The sequence below is a fragment of the Thermobia domestica genome, chromosome 12, assembly GCF_964235325.1.
Source record: "Thermobia domestica chromosome 12, izTheDome1.hap1.1, whole genome shotgun sequence".
NCBI lineage: Eukaryota > Metazoa > Arthropoda > Insecta > Zygentoma > Lepismatidae > Thermobia > Thermobia domestica.
The window spans coordinates 101389000-101412926 of record NC_137465.1 but is presented as its reverse complement, the minus strand read 5'-3'; the positions used below and the strand labels follow the sequence as shown (position 1 = coordinate 101412926).

Below are 23927 nucleotides of genomic sequence, written 5' to 3'. Positions count from 1 at the left end.
TTTTATACCTAAGCAGCACTTTACTTTTTTTAACGTCACCTAACCTAACTCGCATTTAACGTAAAAGGGACATACTACTTAGTGAAAATTCGATGGGATTGCTGCAAAATCAATTGACCTGTTTTCTAAATTATTTAATATAATCTATTAAATTACAAATGCCTGCAGAAAGTTAAGAAAAATATGCTAATATTATAGCTATTCATGCGCAGGTCTGAACTAAATCACTACGCAGTTTCGCTTTCATTTGTTTTCATAGTTACAGTCTCTTGTTTTGGACTGCCATCTATTAACAAGAATATAAAACAGATTCAATACCTCTATGATCGTGTAAAAATTGTTTCAAATCCGTTCGAGACTCTTGTTCAAGTGTCTCGAACAATACTCCTTTGAACGTGTAAATTTGAGGTATTGAATGGTCTTGTTCAATCTTTCTTGGATCGTCTACAAGCAGCATAAAATAACATATTTCATGGAGTGATGATAGTCAAATCGAGTAGAAAATCGGTACCAGAGAATCGAGTATTTTAACGAATCGAATCGAATCGATTCTCATGCTCGATTGTACCCATGGTTAATGGTAAAGTGATATAAGTCACTTCAGAATTGACAACAGCGAGAGGTGGCTTTATATGTACTTTTATTTTATGATTAGTTGTTTATTTATATTCTGAACTGACAGATCGATAAGAAGATGAGCAGTAACCAGGTACTGTTATTAGTAAAAGTAAATAATTCTATATACAATGCTTTAGTAGTATTTTAAATGCAAAATATGTCTTCTGAAATTTCTTGAAGTATTGTGTTTGTGTACTAACATCAGAATGAAACGTTACAGTGGTAGGACATATTATCAAATGGTGATCGAAGCACAATTTGATGCTATCTCATATTATGATGGCATCTTTATATTCAAGAAATATGAACTTTCCTTACCAGGAAATGCACTCTTGCTGCTTTAGAAAGTGTTTCTTGACGGAGCTAAATTAATATGTGCAGATTGACTTTCCGGGAGCTGAGTATAAATACCGTATGTGGACATGGCGTAGAAACTATAGTGCATAAATCACGTACTAACCTGTGCTAGGTTGTCACACAAACCATGAACGCTAACCGAGTCAGGATAGGTGTTTTTGTAGGGAACTGGCGCGTCAGCGACAAGGGGTACGTCTAAACGAAAAAAGTGGAAAAACACTTCATATGGCATAATAACACATGTCTTGCATGTGATATAGTTTTGTAACGCTTGTATAGTAACTGAACATTGCCTTGACATAACACTTCACTTTATCATGTCTTATGAAGTATTACTTGGTAAAAAAAGCACGCTTTTTTCGTCTTTCTACTTGGCTTGTGTATAGCCCGCTCCCCCCCCCCCCAGTTCTTTGTCACCGGAACGAAGTCGCTACTACTACTACTTCTTATATCTAGAACAGAACCCAACCAACTCCTGCGGGGCTTCTAACCCGTTCCTACTACTAGTATTGCTACTACTACCGCTACTACTACTTATACTAAAGCCTCCTTATCACAAGATTTACATCTAAAATCCTTATAACATGCGATTCCGATTCATTATGAACTAATATGAATCGTTAGAATCACTATGATTCGTTAAAAATTCCCCGGGGGGAGCTGGCTATACTACTTTATTATACATGTGAGAGGTAAAATCGATATATTTTGATTACTTATACAACCAAGTTAAGTGCCGGAGGATAGGTTCAGAGGTGTGAAAATTACGTAAAATTTAAAGGAAAGGAAAGGCGAATTGGTTGTTTTTCATGAAATTCATGCTAACCATAGAAGTGTCGTGTGGTACTTTCAAGTGTTAGAAGCTGCGTGCATTTGGTACTATTTTGAATGGTGACATGCTCTCAGACATATGGTCTAATGAGGGAATTAATTCCCAGCATTCAAAAATGGTAATTGCATGTGACGGATATGACTTTTCGATTTTGAGTTTTATAACAACCAATGTTCGTGATTATTACGTTAGAGTTATTAGATTATGTGGAGCGACATGGTTTATTGAAAATGAGTAGAAAATGTTGCCCGATAGAGAAGGTATCTAACCTAGTGTTCTAGCGACATCCTCATTTACATGCATATTCATCATCACTGACGGACGCTCTCTCGCTACCGCTTGGGGTCCTGCTGCGCTCCTGCCCTGATCAGATTAGATAGCATTCGTGTTTTTTAATAGCCACCTAGCTTAGATTGACTTTTATATATATATATATACGGTAGGTTTTAGAGCATATTTGCAGACGTAGTATTTGTACACAGAACTGTAAAGTGTTCTTGAAGTTAACACTCTGATGTTATGCAGGGAATTTCCTCATAAATTATAATAATTTCATGTTTTTCTCCGTAAAAACACTGAATATATTTTGTGATACTAAGGGCTACAGTTTTGTGAATTGCAGTAACATATTTTTACTGTAGATTTTGCAAATTTATACACCCGTGTTTTTGTGCAGTATGAAGTATTTTTTCACAGTCCTCGTCTATGCGTTTACACGCCGCCGTTGACGCGCCTACTTCCTAAGGATCCAGCACCGTGCGAGCACCTTTGCCGCGCTTCAGCTCTTACTCGGGTTAGATAGTACTCTCCTATTCAGTGCGCGTCTAGCACGAGTTTAGGGCTTAACTAAAAGTTACATTTTTTCAAGTTGATCTCTAAAAGTTACTTTTTTGGGAGGTAAAGTGATTTTTTCGTGTGATTTATGTTTTGCATTGGCAGTTTTCTAAGAAAAGTATAAAAATAAATGGGAAAAGGCAGAAACTTGTTACACATTACTCTTCTAAAAGCTTCAGCACTTGCTGCCACATGTGAAACAGTTAGCTTTATTCTCACTTCAGCTTTTATTCTTTCTAAAGCACAGTGGATGGTTGTTGGATGCTTAAGCTTTCAAGGTGGGGTTGAGAACCCTTCTGTGTCTATTCTTTCTTCTATCATAATAGTCCTTTAGTTTTCTCGTAATAGTTAACGCACCGCTCAACGTTCTGTGTGTGTGTTTGTGTGGTTCATCATGTTCGTCTTGTGTTATGCTTCTTGTATGTTCTTCTAAAGAGTAGGTGATGAATTTGAATATTTCATGGCTTTGAGAATTCTCAGTGCTAAGTTAAATATTAATGTCTGGGATGAAGAAATTCGGAAATAGGCCAGAACTGGTTCCACTTACTCAGAAGCTTCTTACATCTGCTAAGTCTGCTTACCATAACTACAAAGCATACTTAGAAAACCTATAAAAGGAGGAAGCTCAACAAGAAGAAGTAAAGAAGGAAAAATGAAACAAAGAGAGAGATGATGGAGAAATTGACAAAGGAAAAAAGGGACATGATGAGATTTTGATCACTGTTTTGTGTGCTTTTGGTCACTTTTTCGTGTGCTTTTGGTCACTTTTTAACTATTTACAAGAGACCAGACCTCTATGAACCCTGCGAGTTGGTTTGTGTTCTTGGTTTGGTTCGTATTAACAATATCGATTTTATGGCGAATATCCCACAAGCTGTATTTATACTCAGCCCTGGTTAAGTGCCGTAGAGTGCGTCTAGAAATATGATACCTAAGCAAACCGAATCGAAACTACAAAGCTGAACCCAACAAACTAACCTAAATTGAGTCTTAACATGTTGGAGTTCGTCTTCATCACAAAAGCCCCCAGACCTTCTGAAGTTAATTTTCACTGACAATGTAGTGAAACTGTGCTGAGGAATAATTGGGAATAAATTTTGCATTTTGCCGCTGAGCGTCTTTAATAAGTCACACTGTCACTCCTCCATTTTTATAGGAAGCTTTTTCATGTGTGGTGGATTTAAATTAGAAGTTATCGTTTCTTTTTTCATTATTTCTGCAGATAAAGTGAGACGTGGATTCCTAGCTTTATTGTGCGTCATTACACAATATAGAGCAAGAATTTCACCAGAAACAGTTAGTCCTTATCATCAGATATTACATAAAACATTCATTTTCGTGTGTTAAACAGAAGACGATCAGCAGTTTCAGAAGGAAAAGCCTATATCATACAGTGGATGAAGTTTTAACGTCAACAACTCTCAACATGAGACACAAACTTAGGAACAACAATGACAGCATCTTTTAGATGCTGGGATGTTGTATTTTACTGGCTGATTATCAAACTGAAGCTTCTGAGTGGTACAATTCATAAAATATGTGGCAGATTAGTTTTACATAGAGATGTTCAGTACTTTGCTTCGGTACCGTTATTTCTGGCTTTGTAGGCGGAGTTCGATACTTCTTAAGTTAAGTATCTTCACAATTTCCTTGTGATCCTGAGTCAGCAGGAGAGTTATGTCGCCTGCCGAGAATTATGTGCTTTAAGTACATATGAGAACCATTCGGGTAAACATAGTTTTACATATAAGTTAGATACTTGTTTTTGTTTATGATATACACTCATGAGCGTTACTGTCACGTCTTGGAATTTTTCAATACGTCAATCCAGTTCTTTCTTAGTGATGCCATTTGGCATGCTGTGTAGGGTACAATCAAAACTCCTATTTGTCTATATCTTTGTTTATTAGTGAATAGTAGACACATTGGAGCCGGAACGTGTAACGTGACCTTATAATCTAGCTCTCTTTGAAGTAAGTGAAGTTAGTTTAATTGGTTAAATGCCTATTGTGTGCCTGCATGGTGTCTTTCTGCCAACTTCACTAGATTCAAATCTCAATGTTGCATGAAGATGTAAAGCAAAATCAATCACTCTGTCAATAGATGCGTAGATAACAGTTTTCTGGACTCTCTTTTTATTCTGCTTACAGTGTCATAAATCTATTTTTATGTATAAAATGTATGTCAATGTAAAAATAAGACTATTTCTCTATTTTCGCTTTTATAGTCCTTGCTAGTGCCACGTGGCCCTAAGGGAGAGCACAAAGAATTTAATTTCACAGTCATTCACTTTCATTAATCATCTGTCTTCTTTAACCTAAGAACGTAACCTTCGGACGTTAAAATGAAAAATGTCATTTCTTGTTTTTATCTGTAAAGTATGTTAGAGTGAAACTAACAAATTTTCCTCGTGAAATAGAAAGAAATTCTTTGTTAATTTGGTCCATGTATTTGTTTTCAGGCCAGTGCTTCTGCTGTACAGGAGTATCCAATACGAGTGCCTAAGTAAGTATTGAAGCAGTATTCTGGATTAGAACTTTTCTTCTTTTGTTTTATTAAGATTTTAATCACGTTAAGATTAAATGCCTTTGTATAAAATCATTTGAGCTTAAATTATATATTGTAGATAGTTTGTGAGTTTTTTGAAGCTACACAATTGTTCTGTTTTACCATTTGGGATTCGCAGTTTGATAATTATACTATTTATTTATTGATACAGGAATCCAAAGAAGAAGTATCATGTAATGCGTTTTAATTCCACTTTAAATGTTGACTTTTCAAAATGGAATCAAGTGAAAATGGAAAGAGAGAACAACTTAAAAGAGTTCAGAGGAACAGATGAAGAGATGCCTAAGTAAGTAATGTATGCTTTTAACCTTCATATATATATATATATATATATATATATATATATATATATATATATCTATATATATATATATATATATATGTAAAATAGCACATACAGATGGTTAGAAAAATAATGGAAACACCTGAAGAAAATGCCTAATTAATACGGCATAGTGCCACAGTTAGCATACAGAACAGCTCTAATGCGTCGTGGAGTGGAGGCGTATATGTTATGAATGACTTCCAGAAAAATATTGTACCATTCTTCATGCAGTGCAGTAGTCAGTTCTGCCAGAGGAGTTAGACTCCAAACAGATTTTGAGGTCTGGAAATTAGACTGTCAAAGAGAGGTGTTCATGAAACCACACCTCAACAGCTTCTGCAGCGTGATTTTTCATTTATTTATTTTTGTTATCTTGGAAAATTGGTTGGAAATAACCTCTGAACGTGGTTACCTAAAATGCCCGTATAATCACTAACAGAAATGCATCATGTGTACGCAATCTCAGGACCCACTGAATTGCGCTCCACAGCATTACAAAACTGTCGCCAAGTTTCACAGTAGAGAAAAGACACTTCGAAACATAAGCTTCTTTAGGCTTCCGTCATACATAAATATTGCCTGTTATTAAAATAGCGTGAAGAGGGACCCGTCGGCGGTCCACTTCGCACTTTCTCTGCACCATTTTCGTCACGCCAAAACTTTGTTAGTGATGATGACCAGTGGTTTGGAAATAACAGTCCGATCATGGATGTTCTAGTTATGTAACTTGCATTAGATTTTGCTTGTCATAAGAATGTTCCAGTCTCTGATTGAGTTCCGCAGTCACTTTTGCTGCTTACACTTTACATTTGATGATAATCAATGTTCGGTGATCCTGGTCACAGAGGCTTCCGCCCACTATTGATCTTTCGCTGATATTTTGCCATAAGTTCTGTAGAATCATCATTATCTTGGCCTTGTTCCTGTCGAAATACCTAACACGCTAATCACCTTAGATACACTTGCACCAACTAACCGCGCGCCCAACTTTACACTCATCAACTGCCAGACGCTGCACACACATTTCCGTATCACACATTTTTCATGTTGCAAACTTCAGATGTTTCCATTGTTTCGACATCCATTTATATGTGTACAACTGAAATACGTATAATCGTAAAATTTCGCCTTTATCTCATTTTTATTTTATTTTATTTTATGCACATTGTAGTGTTTTTTGCGCTTACATCGGTATAGCAGGTCAGTGTCTGCCACCATGCCAAGCTTGATCCCTGGATGAGTTCGGTGTATTTTTTTTTTTTCTTTTCTAAAATATGACCCAATATTTGACCGAACTCGGAACGAAAAGCCTGTTCAGCATATTTCATACGGTTAGATAGCAGGGTAAGGTCAACCAATGTGTCAAGTTTGATCCTGATCGGATGAGTGCAGTTGAAAAATCAAATATATATATATATATATATATATATATATATATGTGTGTGTGTGTGTGTGTGTGTGTTAACAAACATATTATGATTTTACGTTCTGTTTAACGTTATGCACTAAAGTATGTGTCAATTGTACATATTTATCGATTTTCGCCTTGCATCGACCGATGAAGAGAGCAGCAGCGGCTCCCAAAATGATGTCACTGAAATAAGCATTGGCAGTATAAGCTTAGTCATCACATCATTTAGTTAAAGATTTGCCATGTGCCACACAATTTCTATATTTCCAAGATTATTTAAGTACTTGTATATAAGTCCGATAGTTATTTTACTCCCTTTCACTTACATTCACATAGTAGCTGTCGAACAGTAAAATCAAGAATGCTTGTACAGGGTATCTATCGGTCACGAAAGTCACGAATGGCACGAAAAAGTCACGAAATCAGAAAACGGTCAGGAAAGTTTCGAAATTTAGCTTTTGGGTCACTTTTTTTTTTTTTTTTTTTTTTTTTTTTTAACTACAAATGTAAGTGCAGATTGGAAAATTTTGTTCTATAAAACGTCAAAATTCACCACCAAAAATGTCTGTGGTCGGCTTTAGACGCTACCAAATCGCAAGCAAAGTACGTCTCTATCGCATGGATGAAAATTCGGCCTAATTCGCTCTTGAAAATGTTAGGAAATTTTATGATTTGGTAAAGAAAAGGTCACGAAATTTCATTTTGGAATTTTAGTAGACACCCTGATTTAATTTCTATACTCTGTGTTCTCTGTCACCTTAAGAAAGCACGACGATTAAGCAATATCTTTTGGTTTCATGATTTCCTGTTGCAGGTTAGTATAATGTGGCTCCACTGGAAATATAACACTGGATTCAAAATAAAAGTGAGTGCTTCTGCAGGAAAAATGAAATAGCAATAAAGCGTTATTATTTTCTCATTAATGTTGTAATTTCAAAGCAAAAATTGTAGATAGATACGAAAGTTTCATGTACTGCAGTATTAATTCCCTGCTTTTTGTATTCTTTATCGAACGCCTTGGAATGTTTTGTTTTTGAATATTACATCAACGAAGAGTGTATTACTACAAATATATGCTCCACGATTGCGTCAGCATGGAATATAATGCTGATCCATTTATTGTCCTATAAGACAGTGTCTTTACGTGAGAATATGTCAGTTTCTTCGTTTTCTATTTAGTACTTGGCAGGAATGGTTATTACATTTCCTTTAGTATGTGTAGTTTTAAACCTGAGAACCTAATTCGCATTTTTTCACATTGCTTAACAGTAGACCTTAAACTGTTGAGTAACGTAATAAGTGTGTAATACTAGTACTTAGCGATTACTGCCATGTTTAGTGCAGTGAGACGGGGATAGAAAGTCAAACTTAAAAGACAAAATAAAATGTTCCTTGGAAGAAAATAAATCACGACTGAGATTTACACTAATTAAATAATTTCAGGGTTTGGATAAAATATAAATTATCAATCTATTTCGCTATAACAATAATTTGATAATAACCATAGATTAATTCTTATATTAAAGTACTGAATTTTGTTAAAGGTATGGAGCAGGAAGTGAATATGGAAGAGAACAACGAGAGGAGGCACGTAGAAAGAAACATGGAATTATCACGAAATCATACCGAGTAGAGGACCAGCCGTGGATATTGAAAGTTGGAGGTAAAATGGGAAAGAAGTATGTATTAACTAGTGGATATATATATAGTTTTTTTAAGAAATAAGTAAATAAATTAATAAATAACTTCTCAGAGCACGTTAACTTAAATTATTATGTACATAAGGTTTAAGTAAAGGAGGAATCCATATTTACTGTTGTCCTCACTTATTATTATTAAAACTAGAGACAGTTTGATAACTTGCATTATAAATAATAATAATTATAATGAAGCAAGAAAAAAAAATGATGATGCGAAATAGTTGTCTCTTGTTCGTTTCCATCTTTTTCTATACAGTATTCACATTCTGTCAAAGCCTAATACTTCTTCCTTAGTATCAAGATTTCAAAAACATATAATTGGAAATTAAGCTCGCACGAATGTAATATTCGACAAGTTCAAAAATTAAGCTGCTGTTTTGCAGTTCAATAGTAAATTGTGTTTTAGGATATATGCTATTGAAATCATCTAGGAGTGCCTGTAGTCCTTATTCTTTTAATTTTAAAACTTTTGTCACCAGCAAATCTTTAATACTTAACTAATTTCAATTGATCTTTTTGTAAAATGTACATTCAAAATGGTTCATAGGTCGAACCGGAACCGGTCATGCCGAAATTGGAGATAGGGGACTACCCGTAGCCAACTTGAAAGTCTGTAAATTTAATATTCAAAAGTAAGGTAATGTTCGGAGACATAAATCGAGTATTTTGATTTATTGTTGTAGGTCAATGGATTTGCTATTCCGGAAATTCACGGTGTACCAGATTCAAAGCTATTGAGTTATGTCGACTACGTCGATAGAAGGCAATTTTATCTGTTCTGTATTTACCAGAACGCATATATTCATTTTTAGTTTCTGACTCTTATTAATAGTATGCTTAAATTTTTTGATCTGGTAGTAACGTATCCAGTTAACCCTTTTTCTGTCAGAAAGTTGGGTGTTTCGTACTCTAGTTCTAAATGAAATTCCAATCTTATGCACTTCGGGTAAACCATAAAGGTTAGAAGTCGGGACTGTCTTTGCGAAGGTACCTACATCCAAGAATAATTGTTTAAGTGTAAATAGCGTCCTATTTTTCTTTGCTAAGAAGTATGTGTACTTAATCAACACTTCATAATCCAAACCAACTTTAATCCTTTCTGAAAGGAATAAAGATAGTTAAAATACGTATTTTATATATATATATATGTATATATATATATATATATATATATATATATATATATTCCTTTAAATAAGGCCGTGTTTTGCGACTGAGGAATTTGTGCACAAACTTTTACACTTGAATTCTAGAGTTCCTTGTACTCAACTATGAGATGTTCAATTTCATTTTTACTTGCACGTTGTCAGTAAACTATTTCTCTTACACTCTTCATCTCGTTGACACACTGAATTTTGTTGCAACATTAGCCTTCCTACAGTTCTTCATTTCTTTATCGAAACCATCTCCAGTGGAATATATAAACACTGTATGTTATAAATATCAATCTTAGTTTGTTGCCATTCGTGCACTTTGATTTAAATAATGTTACCTCAACATTTACCTACAAAATGCAAAATTCTTTATTTTTTTTACCTTCTACCTATGATGATACATGTAGGTAAGATCGTCAGTTCTGAGAAATAGTCTAAACGCTATGCCATCTTACCCGTCTAAGTAGCGAAACATCAAATCTGAGCCTTAGTTCCTAATTTACAAACAACTACATTTACCCAACTAATAGGTTTTTGAGTTGAAGCGATGAGAAGGAATTCTCTTTCTTTTTCGTCATTTGTTATAGATTTTCTGCAAGTGGTGGGGAAGGGCATGATGGCTCAGTGGTAGAGCATTGACCTCTGGTGCATGGAGTTCCTGATTCGATTCCCATCCAAATTAGTTCATGGTGTTCATCATGTCTGTAGTTTTTTTCGAGTACTCCCGTTTCCTCCCACATTCTCATTCCACCAATTCCTACATTATTATTCACTTGCTTTACTCATCCGTCTCCCTTAGCCTAAACTGACTCGTGGGACGTTAAACTGAAAGATTTCATTATTTTTCGTTTCAAGTGGTTTCTTCGAAGACATGATGAAAACAAAGAGGATCTTCCATAGCTCAAAGAATTAATCTGAATTGGACTACCAATTGTCTTGTAATGTAGAGTATGATTAGCAAGACTCAATGGCGCCCTATCTATTCATAGAGTCGCCAACAGTAGGTATAAGAAGTAGTACACTCTTTCTTCCTTTGACCTATTGTCCTTCCCGAAGCATAACAGCAATAAAATGTACTGAACGGATTTCTAAGAAATGAAAAAGATTACGTATACAGGCAAATATATAGCTGATATCCAAGATACAGAGATATATTAGCAGCATAGGAATAACGTTGCCTCAGTGCAATGAAGTTCCAAGATTCATAGGAGCCTACTTCCAGGGTAACCAGTAATATCTGTCTAATGGGAAAACGCATATTGTACGAAAAGAGGTCCAAGTTAACACGTTATAGTGTATTAGTAAAGGTGGACTATTTGCAGACTACATTTAGCTCAATGTATTATCTTAATTTGCTTGATTTTTGCTTTTTTTTTTTTTTTTTTTTTTTATAACTATAAGGAAAAATTTGCATTACACAGAATTTCAAATGGGAAAGAACTAAAAGGAAGTAATATTACCAAAAATAAACGAATACTGTACATACTTTTTTATATCATCATAAACATTGCTCCTTTACTGTTTGCATATTTCCTGCAAATTAAGAGAATCACTAATTGTATGACAATTAATCTCCATAGAGTATAATTACTGTTCATTGTTGAATTAACAGCAACCAGGCCTGCTCTCGATCATGCCTGCCTCTTGTTTCACTGGATGATCACCTGCATATCTGCATCAACTTTACAAAGGGTTCTTGTAAGCCTGCTGGATGTCTTCACTAAATACACTCTTGTACAAGACATGTATTAAACATTCGGGTGAAATACCATCGACAACAGCAGCATGACTTTGTCGTCGTCGTCGTGGGCTAGGTGTCGAGATGTCTCTATTCGGTAAAACAAATGTGTGACACAGCAGTCAAACACACGGCCTTGACAGGGTCAGTATTGAAACACACTTTCTCTGGTCCTAATTTGTGTAGTTCAGTTGCGTTTTCACTGCCAAACTGATCGGAACCAATCAAGCGAAACCAAGGTATATTTTGTTAAAGCTCTTTTGGGTAATTGATAGTCGTCGTTGCAGACTTCGTGACATGAATACTTTTCGAGCAGTCTTATATGAATGATTCCTACCTAGTGTTTGGCGTTAAAAATTTGTATTGTCAAGAATATCTCGTCTTGTTAAGCATCGATACACTTACAGAATATCTAGAATGCTCAGTCCTTTGAGGACGTTTAGGACTGCCTAAAGTTTTGGAGAATGTTACTAGTTTTATGTTAATGATATATTGTCGCTTTTATGTATCCCACTAACTTCGTTAACATGCTTGTTCCTTTTATTTAGTATTACTGATAGCGTTTTATTTTGGCTCCAACTAAGAACCGCGATGTTTAAACTTCATGATTATCATAAGTACTTGGTGAGTGTGATAAGATTTTTTTTTTTTTTTTATTTATTAAGAAAATGTACTTTGGTATATTAAATACTTATTTCGTTGTGTTTTGATTTGTTTTGCAGGTTTAAAGGCATACGGGAAGGAGGAGTATCGGAGAATGCTGCGTTCTATATATTTACTCATGCCCCAGATGGTGCTATAGAAGCATTTTCTCTTGACGAATGGTACAATTTCCAGCCAATTCAACGCTACAAGGCTTTGTCAGCTGAAGAGGCTGAAGAAGAGTTTGGAAGGTGATGTAGGAATTTTCTCTTTACATCAAGTAGTTACTTTTAAATACTTCCGTGTCTTTTTTGGTGGTGTTTCTAAAAATTCCAGTTAATCCAGTGAAAAATCTCGTTTCCGTCCTCAAATCAACAACTACATGCTAATCATATTTGAATTCGAAATCAGTCTCCTTCACTTTAGTTCTTTTTAACGTGTTGTTAATGCCTTACAAAAAGCAACTGAACTGAATTTATCGTGAAACAAGTGTTAACATCCGCGAACCTCATTGGCTGAGAGACGTCATATAACCTAATGACGTAGTATGATATCATGGTGTTAATGTCCTCTTGATCTTTGCAGGGGTGCCTTGACTTAGTCTTAAATTTTGTTAGAGGTACATAGGATCATCCTTTAAATTTTTGAAATTGCTAAATCTAAAAATTTGGTGTGGTATTATGAGACCGTGATATATATCTCTGTAAGTTTTATTGGGTCTACCTCTTTCCCTTGTATGAAAAAATAAATAAATAGAAAATTCAAATATCCAAGGTTTTTAACTTAATTTTTCCTCTTTGGCCCTTATCAAGTGAGATGAATATGTAGTTTAGGAAAGGGGCCCCTTGTCTTCCATAGGACATGGTTCCATTGATAATCCCTCCTAAATTTTAGGACGTGTGCATAAGACCACTCCGTAAGTTCGGGAAATGTTAGACAAAATTTACTAAATGTTTTGCAGGATTTCAATATATACTTCGGTAAATTTTATTGGTCCTGCTTGTCACTTTCTCTGAGTAAAAGATTGCCAGCAATATACATAATCAATGCAATACTCCCCATGTGGTTGGTTTTTGTCGTAATTTATCTTCCTTGATGAACTTTTATTGCATTACATGAGGTACATAGATCAGTTTTCTTTTATACATCATCCTTTTCCTTTAGCCTAAAGGTCATAATCGTGGAATGTTAAACTGAAAGATTTCACTTCATTTCTTTCATAGAATACGGGTACTTTGATGCATCCCTCTTAAATTTTGAAAGGGGTGTGTTTTGGTCCACTTTGAATTTGGAAATTGTCAAAAGCAGAAGTTGGTAAATTTTATCTAGAACCTAAATAGATATCTGTGTAAATTTGCTTGGTTCACCTTTTATCCTTTAATGATTAAAAAATGTAAAAAATATACATATACAGCACTTAATATTGGCGAGAATTTTCAACTTTCGGGGAAAATTTGAATTAGCATGTGGCGGGATGTTGAAAGTAGTGTCCGAAGTTCACTAAGATGAGGCTTCCTCGTAATATATGATCATATGGATGAGTATATTGGTTTCTTCTCTTGTATAGGGCAGGGGTACCATGACACATTTCCTTTAAAATTTTGCAAGATGTTTATTGTCCCACCCCTAAATTACAGAAATTGTTAAAATAAAAAAAAAAAAAAAATAAAATAAAAAAAAAATTGATATGGTAGTATAGGATCGAAGAATGCACCTTTTTAAGTTTAATTATTTATCTCGTTCCTTCTATGGGTAAAAAATTAGCAAAAAATCAAGTTTTGAAGGTTTTTGACTTATCCTTTTTCGTTAATGTCTTATCATGTTATATGGTTTAGTAGTGAGTTTAATTCTCTTTCGTAAGACATGGGTATAATGATGCACCTCTTTTAAATTTCAGGCAGGGTATACTGAAAGTTGTCAAAAAAAATATTGGTAAATGTTCTCTGGGATTCGAATATACTTCTGCAAAATTGGGTGGAACTACTTGTCCTCTTAGTAAGATCAAAAACCACGGTAATTGGAACAAAGCAGTCTGTGTCAAATATAAAAGTGGGAGGGGAGAAAATAGAACAAGTGAATAGTTTTCGATATTAGTAGTATTCTTAGTAATGACATGAAGTGCGAACGTGAAATAAAAGCAAGGATAGGAATGGCGAAAGAAGCCTTTTGGGGGGAAGAAAAGTTTGTTTTGTGGGACCTTGAATAAAGAGTTGAGAGACTTGTAACATCGCAATGCAACGGTATTTGTAGATTGGGAAACACTTGGCAATATTCTGTGTTGTGTTGCTTTTCCTTACTCTGCATAAACGTAATAACCAAGACGTAAAACACAATTTATATTTTTAACATGGGTCGCCACTTCTTATCAAAATAAGAAAACTTACCAAGGAACTAATTTTCCTTCAATCATTCACGTGTTTAGGTTCGTTGCTTCTTAACTTGAGTTGTTATAATTTCGTCGCCACAGGATACCTTATATTAAATCTGAACCATAATTATTGTAAAAATTAAAATAATAATAATAATAATAGTAATAATAATAATAATATATTACAGTCATTTCTGAAGGACAACAAGTATTCTATTTATTCGGTACTTCTTAAGGTGGGTCATGGTAATAAGTGGAAATTCGATTCAGGTGAATCCTAAACATAATGATCCAATTCGAAATTTTTCATTTCCCAAAAACAAGACTAACTTGAAGGCCTTTTTAGGGCTTGTTGGATGAAGAAAACGTTTTGTCTGTAACTTTTCAGAGTTAACATCACCTTTGTACGACCTATTAAAGAAAGTAAAGAAATTTCAATGGACACTTGAAGCTTTAGAATCTTTCGACAAATTGAGAGTCATCTTGAATTCACCTCCTGCGCTATCTCAGCCAGAGTTTAATCTAACATTCCATATCTATATTGATGCCACTGCCCAAAATCTCGCTTGTTATATAGCACAACATCCTGAAGAATAAGAAGAAATGTATATGATTGATTACGCCAGCAGACGTGTTAAAGGCCATGAGATGTCGTTATCAATATTTCAGTTAGAGTTACTGGCAGTGTTATTTTTCCACGAGCAGTTTCCGTATTATCTATTAGGAAGGAAAGCTATCATACATTGTGATAATGCCGAAGTAAAACATGCTCTGACTCTAAAGAACTTGGATCCTCGCACGACCCGCATGATTCTAAAACTGCAGAGATTTGACTTGGAGTTTGTACATTTACCAGGATTTGAGAACAGATTCGCGGACATTTTGAGCAGATATCTACCGGATGTCAAAGAAAAGGAACCTCAAATATACCGAGTAAATTTCATGTCACAAGAAGATGATGATACAGATAGAGAAAAGGATTTATGTTGTTGTAATGCCGAGGTCACAGATAATGATGACGTTTCGTTAATGAAGTTTCATCAAACGCAAAAGTTTTTTTCACTAAAATTTTAAAACAATGAAGTTTTTCGAACAAAATATTTCAATTTTTTATTTAATGCAAACTAAAATTTGAAAATAATTTTTCAAAATTAACTTTTCAGTGGGCACAAAAGATTTTCTGATGAAAATTTCAAACTAAAAGCTTCCTGCTCCTAAATTTGGGAATTTTCAAAAGTAGAAGTTGGTAATTGTTTAAATATTGTGGTGGTTAAACATGTGTCTTTCAATGGTAAAAGTTGCCAAAATTCAAAATCAAGGAGTTTGGCCTATTTTATCATCCTAACACTAAATGTTAGGGACAGTTCATAGTCTAAGGTCCTTAGTCAAATCTGATTGGATAATCCCCGCTTCTGATTAAAAGTGTCACACTTTAAGGATTCTGAAGTCTAAGGTCATGGTGATAAAACGTTATCTTTGGTGTAATCTGATCGATTGATTCTAATTGTTACTTTGAACCTTAGGATTTTCAGTTACGACTCATGGTGTAAGGCCATTGTAGTCGAAGAACTGAAAACCGGTTATTTTATTAATCGGATAATTGAAAACTGGATAAAATTCACGGTTAGTCGTAAAATGTTTTCTTGTAATATTTCTGCTTGGTAATGTTTGTTCTGTCAAAAAATGTAAAAAAGTTTTTATAATTACAGAAGAAATTTCATTTGACAGTCTTTTAAAATTTTTTGTTCTCTGACGGTTAGATTTTTTAAGTTTTTCGTTTGAAATTTTTCAGTTTAAATTTTAGTTCGAAAATTTTTGTTTTAAAATTTGTTTCGAGAATTTGAATGTTTTGTTTAAAAAATGTTGCTTTAAAATTTTATTTAAAATTATTTACACAGGATGAACAAGTCCTGGGGTCCCTCTCAAAATCTAACAACTAAAGTCGATAAATAAGAACTTTAAATGTACTTGATTGAACTCTTAAAACTTACCTAACAATATCAAGGTTTAAGACCATACACATCTAATCCGGTCTTAAATTAAGACATACACTTCACTTCCCAAAATTTAGGAATAGAATTTAATAGTATTCTTATGACAATGTATAACGATAAATGATCCTGTGAAGAAGGCCCACCAAATTTTTATAACGACAAGGTAACGATAATCACATAAAACATTTTTGTTTATTGCTGTTGAACAGTACCTTTTATCTTGGCACATAATCACTAAAATAACACACCTCAAAAGATTACGTGCGCATCCCTTCCTTAAAGATGGTTCTGGAATAATAATTTATTGATTATTCGTCGTCATGACAACGTAAGAACACAAAACTCACCAAAATTAACATATTAGAATCAATTTTGATTCTATTTCTTTTTTATCGTATCATCTTCTTCTAACTAGTTAGTGCATATTTTAAAATTACACATTGCCCAGAAGTATAATAAAAGATATTTAGAATTACATTGAAAATACAAAGATATTGTTACAAAAGTTATGCATTTAAACATGTTTATCAATTTTACAGTTCGTATAAGCGACTTGGAGGATCACTGATTGATCACATTCATTTGAACTGTATTATCGACTCTGATTAATAAGCTTTACAAAAAATTGTGTGAGAAAATTTTCAAACAAGAAATAATCAAACAAGTCAAACTAAAATTTAAAAGAATTAAACGAAACCTTTCAAACAAAAAGAGTGTTTTCTGCAATTTTAAAATCTTCCAATTTAAAATCTAAAGTTTTTTTTCTTTTTTTTTTTCAGAGCAATGATTAACAAGCAGAAATATAATAAGTAAACGTTTCATAGTTAATCGTTAAACTTTAGCCGGTTTCCAATTATTTGATTAACAAAATAAACAGTTTTAAACTATTCGACTACATGAATAGCCATAGGTTTTGAGTCGTGACTGCAAATGCTAAAAATCAGAGTAAATACGTGTTAGGATAACCAGTCAGATTGCCCTAAAGATAAATTTCCACCAATGACAGTCTACAATCTCTAAGGTTCAAAGCGTGACATGGTTAATCGGTAGCAGAGATCAACCATCAGATTGCATTAAGGACCTTAGACTTTGAATTATTCGTAAGATTCAAAGTGTTAAGATAAGTCAAACTTTTTCAAATTTGAATTTTGACAGTTCTTATCTATGAAAGAATATATGCTGAACAATATAATTTTAAGTATATACCCGAGTACTAGAGAACAGTTGCCAATTTTTACTTTTGACAATTCTCATATCAATGGTGGGAATTTTTTAGTTTCAAAATTTTTTGTACTCACTGAAAAATCAGTTTCAGAAATTTTGTTTTCAAATTGTAGTTTAAAAATATTTACTTTGAAAAAAACAATCAGAACCTTTGTTTTAAAACTTATTTAAAAAATTGTAGTTTCAAATTTTCATTTAAAATTATGTTTTCATTCTGTAAATTTTATCAACTTTCTTAGCGTTCTAATTTGTATGTAGATGGTTTCAGGAATTGAATTGACTCACGTTAATAGTGTAACAATTAATCAAAATCCATTTCGAGTAAATTTTCAACTAGCATTATCAAATTTGTGTATTCTGATTAATTTTCTATTCAGAAAAGCTAGCTTTTGTTTATTTCGTTTGAATTTGATATCTGTTTTTATCATTAAGTGTGGGTAAGAGGGAGCTTAAGATATAACTTGAAATCCGAATCACAAGTACTTCTTGGCTAGACCGTACTCAGAGGGCTTAACTCACAGAAGAACACATGCTGGCCACCTTGCGCCTTCTAGCATGTGCTGGAATTTAATTTTATTATTAAATATAATTGTGATACAAATATACTTTAAGTCAAATATTCTATTATACACTGTATTACGGTGGTGGTATTTTGTTTCATTTCTTCTTAGTTTAATGCCGATTTTCAGCACCTAAGCCACAGGAGACCTCAACTTAGAGCTTAGCATGTGAAAATATTTACTTTGTGATATTTATTGCTTCATTTATTTTTAGTTTAACACCAATTTTCAGCCTTGGGCATATAAGATGTAGACATACAGCTTAACATGTTTCGGAATAGGTTCTTCTACCGAAGGTCGAACCGGGGTTTGAACACAAAGGCGAGAAGACTGTCTAATTAGACACGAGGAAACTAAGTTTTAAATTATTCTAAATAAGAAATTCTGTTAATACAGCGTAAATTTATAGAAAAATATAAATATAGAAAGTAGTCACAAACTTCCGTCAATTCTCTCCTGCCATTAATCATGTAATAAATTACAATAGTACGCATGATTTCGAATTTCTCATTTCTGTTTCTCATTTAGAAGCCTTCGATGCTCGTTTGTTAATTTACTTACATATCTTCTACGGAATTATAAACATCTATTATTATAGAAATGATTAGACTTTGCTGAGGGAAAATTTTACAAAAACTATCAAGAGACTGAGAAAAATAATAGAAAATAATTTATGGTACGTTGAAATAGTAACTTAGATCAGAATGTAGAATCTTTCCTGTTTTTTCTCAGGAGGAACAAGGTAATGAACTACTTCTCGTTTATGATGAGACGACGTCTCCGGAATGAGGAAGAAGCAGATGGCGAAGATGGAGAAGAAGGAATTGGAAAAGGAAAAGAAAGGAAAGGAAAAGGAAAAGCTGCCAAAGGTGACAGAAATATCTATTATTTTTGTGAGTTAGTTGTTTCTAAAATAAATTATCCTTTCGTGCATATAAAAATCAAAATGGCATACTTTAATGTTCCGTAGTACTTCAATATTTTTAGTTGTCTCAGGACTTTGTAGTCCTTTGAATTTGTATTACATGCGGTTCAAGATTTCGATGTACATATGCATACGTATAAAACGTGTATGGAGAAACTCGTACGAGGCTTGTAGTGTTTTGCTTGGAAAGTCGTTCAAGGTAATAGACCACTGAGTAGACTAGAAGAAAATTGGGAGATGATTGAAAACAAGATCTTCGGCAAATATTATACCAAACGCAGTAGATACATGACAGGATCCAGTGCAGTTCTTTTGTTTCTGCGATGATGAACATCGAATTACTTAAATCATAGAGTTATTGTTTTATGTATCGAAATTTTATTTTCAATTTTGACAGTCATGCATAACATAAGACAATAATTTCAGTAGATATGCTAAAAGAAAAAGTTCACTAGTAATAGTATTTATGAGTTGTCATAAATGACTACAATGAAACTTCTGTTCCAGGCGACTTAACGATATCTGAAATGGACGAGTGGGTTGATTCAGATGATGATGATTCTGAAAGTGAAAACGACAATAAAGAAGACGATGACGATAAGCCAAAGAAGAAGGGGAAGAAAGGTAGTATAATTTTACTTTACTGAAGAGTTATTCACAAATACAACTTTTTTAGGAGGCCTTTAATGAACTTTCTCACCCAGAAAACAAGAAACTCTTGTCCATAATTACAGAAATTGCATCGTTCAGAGTAGAAGTTAGTGTAAAATTTCATAATTATTACTATTCGCGGCCCATGGCGTGAGCTATCTTTCGGAGGCAGTAGAGTATTTGAAATAAATAGAGTAACGGGAAGTATGTAGAGTAAAATGAAGTTAATAACTACATAAAAATAAAAGTTTAAAAGGATAACTTCATGTCAATTAATGAAATTCTAGAGCGCAGGACACGGGACGAAATATCTATTAAGAATAATTACATTAAAAGTGGACCAGGGTGCCTCCGAGGCACCCCTTGGGCTTTCTAGGGTTAAAGAATTTCGTTTTGTAGTTACGAAGGAACGACTACCGATATTAATTTATTATTACTTGTAATTTAGGACAGGAAGCGACTAAGAAAAAGAAGAAAAAGAATGCATCAGATGATGAAGCTTTTGAAGAAAGTGATGACGGAGATGAAGAGGGGCGTGAAGTAGACTACATATCAGATTCATCAGACAGGTGAGCAATGTAATCCAGACATTTGTGGTAGGTTATTAGGTGGGTTATAGGGTGCATTAATTAAAACATAATACTGGGTTTACAAATGACAAGGGACTGGGTTCAGTGTTGACCTCGGAAATATTTATCTGTATAGAGTTTTTAAAGTGACAATATAATGGAGAATTTGAATAGGATTAAACCAGGCATGTGCAAGTTGGAACAGGGTATGGGCAAATCAACGAAAACTGACGTCGAATCGTACGAGATAATGTATGACATTTTCATAAGAATTGAGTAGCCATATTCAATGGAATAACTCTTCGTCGTACACTAACATCACAGAGATACAAAAACTGTTTATAACAAAACCAAACCAAGATATTTAATTATTAAAGAAAGAAAAAAAAAAAAAAAAAAACTACTGACTTACCATTTTAGTGGAAAACTTGACCCCTCAAATTCTGAACCAGCTTCTCAATGTTTGATGGTACACTGGATGTTGTTCCCGCACGGAGATTGTTTTCAAGATGCCTTCAGGATCAATTATTCTTGCCCTCTCTTTGGATTTAACCCACTTCATGCACGAGAAGAATTGCTCAGATAGATACGTGCTGCCAACAGTATCATCATCCTCATGTTGAAAGTAGACAAGTTAGTCACTTCTTGGATAGAAAGTTTATCACGAAAAATCTTGTGGGCAGGTATCTTTAGATACTCCTTTTTAAAGCACGTCCTCGTGAAGTTCAATAAGTTACATAATAAATTGTCAGGAGCACTATTCACGTCAATCCTGAATAGTGGTGAGAAAGTACTGAAATCAACTTCGTCTTTACGGAAGTCGCTAAATCTGTCATTAACTTAAGCATATCTGCTAATGATTCTGCGTAGAACGCAAAATTACAGAATAATTTACGCGAGATTGCAACAAGGTGAGAAACGGACAGATATTTTTTATTTCTCATGTGATTTTCCTACAGATTAAGTGTTCGCATGTCCGTAAAGTACATGAGTTAATCTTGTATGTGCAACTTTTGAGTTCAGATCATTTAAGTGCCAGGTAATATCCACAAGGAACGCAAGAGCACACGGACACTACGCATCAGCTAATTGTGTGATAGATTTTCCTTTCATGTCCATGAGAAGTGCCACCTCATTTATCAAATTATAGGAACTCTGTAGCATCTTCTTCCTTAGTCACTGTACTTCTCAATAGTACATGAAATCCTTCTCCGTTCCCAGTTCTTTTACATATGCTTTGAATTGGCAGTGATAGAGAACTTTATACGTCATAAGTTGACACAATACACCACTCTATTCATGACGTGGGCATATTGAAGTATTTCGGAACAAAGTTTATGCTGGTGTAAAGTACAGTGGAGAAAATGCATACGTTATTGATGTCAATTTTTCTGCCTAATAACTCTTCCGTTATTTTCTTTACAACCTCTACATGTAGTTCAGTCATTGAAGGAGCTCCATTAGTCGATATTCCACATGGTTTTTCCCATTTCAGCTGAAATTCGTCAGGTACATATTTCACCTGGAAGATATCTTCCACAGCAGTACTGCCTTTCATAGGTTGCAAGACGAGCATTTCTTCTGTGTAGTGGAAGTGTTTATGCACACCTCTTATAAAAGTAACGAACTGAGTTGTGTCCTTGACATCACAGCTTTTATCCAAAGTTATTGATAATTCTTCGAAAGCATTGATGTCTGATACAGTATCGTCTGCCATGTTATCTTTGCGCCTATAAATTGTCTAGCGTGACAAACTGCTTTGTTCAAACAAGCTGCTTTTATCTGGACACAAATCATCTTGACCGCCACTAAACATGGTTTCTCAAAGGTACCGTCAGAATATTACTTGCATTGCTTAGCAATTTTTTCACTTACAATAATACTACCCTGGACAATTTCGTTAACATTACCGTTTTGTCTTTTAAAAAACAGTTGGTAACCCACATTTCTTCCGTTTCTTTTTTCTTTTCTTTCCCTTTTCCTTTTTTGATATTTTTTATTATTTCGTTTTCGCGAAGCTGTCCTTGCAAATCATCAAATCTTGAATGTTCTGAAGTGTAATTGCTTTTAATGTTATACTTCCACAGTAGTGCTGAACTTTCCTGCCAAATAAGGCAAACTGACTTAACCTCTCTCATTAACGAAAAAGTAATCGTGAGTTCGTCTCTCATTAACGAAAAAGTAATCGTGAGTTCGTTTTTATTGAAACACTTTCCTTTTCTTTATGTGACGATAACATTATTAACTAGGGCCTAACAAGGTGACATCACACAGCATTACACGATACCAAACAGGGAAGTAACAGACAACAATAAACATACTTACACACACGAGAAAACAAAACCAACTACAAATAAAAGGTCACCTTGCTCCGAACTGGACGCGTGAGCTTCACTTATGCAATGATTGAAGTACAAAGCCAAGTAGGAAAGGTGGAGATAAAGAGAAAGGTTGGTTTCTGTATTGTTTTCTCAGTGCCCAAGTTCCACACTGCACAATTGAGTGTTGGAAAAGTGCAATTCAGTTTAAGAAATACATTTTTAATAACGAGTTAGGCGGACTGTATAATAGAGTTCAGTAAGCCGGCAGTTTGGCGTGGCTGGCTTAAACTAATGTATTTCTGATACAGCGATAGCAGTATTTTGTAGAATACCATATTTGTATCATAAATGAAAGTAAATCAAAAATATGTTTTTTTTTTTTTTTTTTTTTTTTTTTATGAAAAATACGGAACTTAACAAACTTTTATATTTTTAATGAATCCTGTATCAGTTTCTTTGAATAAATGCTACTGAAGTAGTCTTATTGGTAATATATATTTTTTCACGATGTATTCGAAGATTGCCTTCTTCGAGACACAGACTCTATGGATTTTTCTTTTCTGTTCATAGTTTTCGAAGTTTAAAAAAAAAAAAAAAAAGTATTTTAGGGTCATAAGACCTGTTTATTTATATATAGGATATCCACGTTTTATTTAAGTAGAATCGCATTGCAATTTGCTACACAAAATCTTAGAAATACGATGCACCTATGGTCATAACTTATTACCGAAGTGAGCAATTTCTCCAACAGAAAATAGTATGTCATTGTCTCCCTTCATGACAAGATTATTTACTTTCGATCTCACATAAAACTCAAGTGATGAATGTCTCCTCAGAAACCTGAGTTTTCCGTTTAGGCGTCTGGTAAGTTCTCTGAACATAGTTACTACAGACTAAAATCATATTACTTGAGATTGGCTGTCGAATTTACGACAAAGAGACTTTGTCAGTTCAGCATTTTATTCCATCTGCAGAGAAAGACCCTCAATTGGGCTTTAAAATACAAGACCCGAACGTGCTTTCTGAAACTAGATAACTAGCAAAAACTGAGATTTCAACAGTACCCTCTTCCATGCTCTTCTATTTCTTCATAGTTTTCATAGCGTAGACCCAGAAATATATATTTGTTTCCCTAC

At 34.1% G+C, this 23927-nt stretch overlaps 1 protein-coding gene across 1 annotated transcript in view; it reads left to right on the top strand.

Annotated features, from left to right (window-relative positions):
* Positions 1–372: 372 nt before the first annotated feature.
* TfIIFalpha (transcription factor IIFalpha) overlaps positions 373–23927 on the top strand; it is a 53641-nt gene continuing 30086 nt past the window's right edge. The window contains exons 1-8 of the mRNA XM_081733872.1: positions 373–709; positions 5103–5146; positions 5361–5495; positions 8490–8624; positions 12260–12430; positions 19058–19194; positions 19758–19874; positions 20350–20470. Of these exons, the coding sequence (XP_081589998.1) occupies positions 695–709; positions 5103–5146; positions 5361–5495; positions 8490–8624; positions 12260–12430; positions 19058–19194; positions 19758–19874; positions 20350–20470 (875 nt within the window). The 5' untranslated portion in view covers positions 373–694. The remainder of the gene's footprint in view (positions 710–5102; positions 5147–5360; positions 5496–8489; positions 8625–12259; positions 12431–19057; positions 19195–19757; positions 19875–20349; positions 20471–23927) is intronic.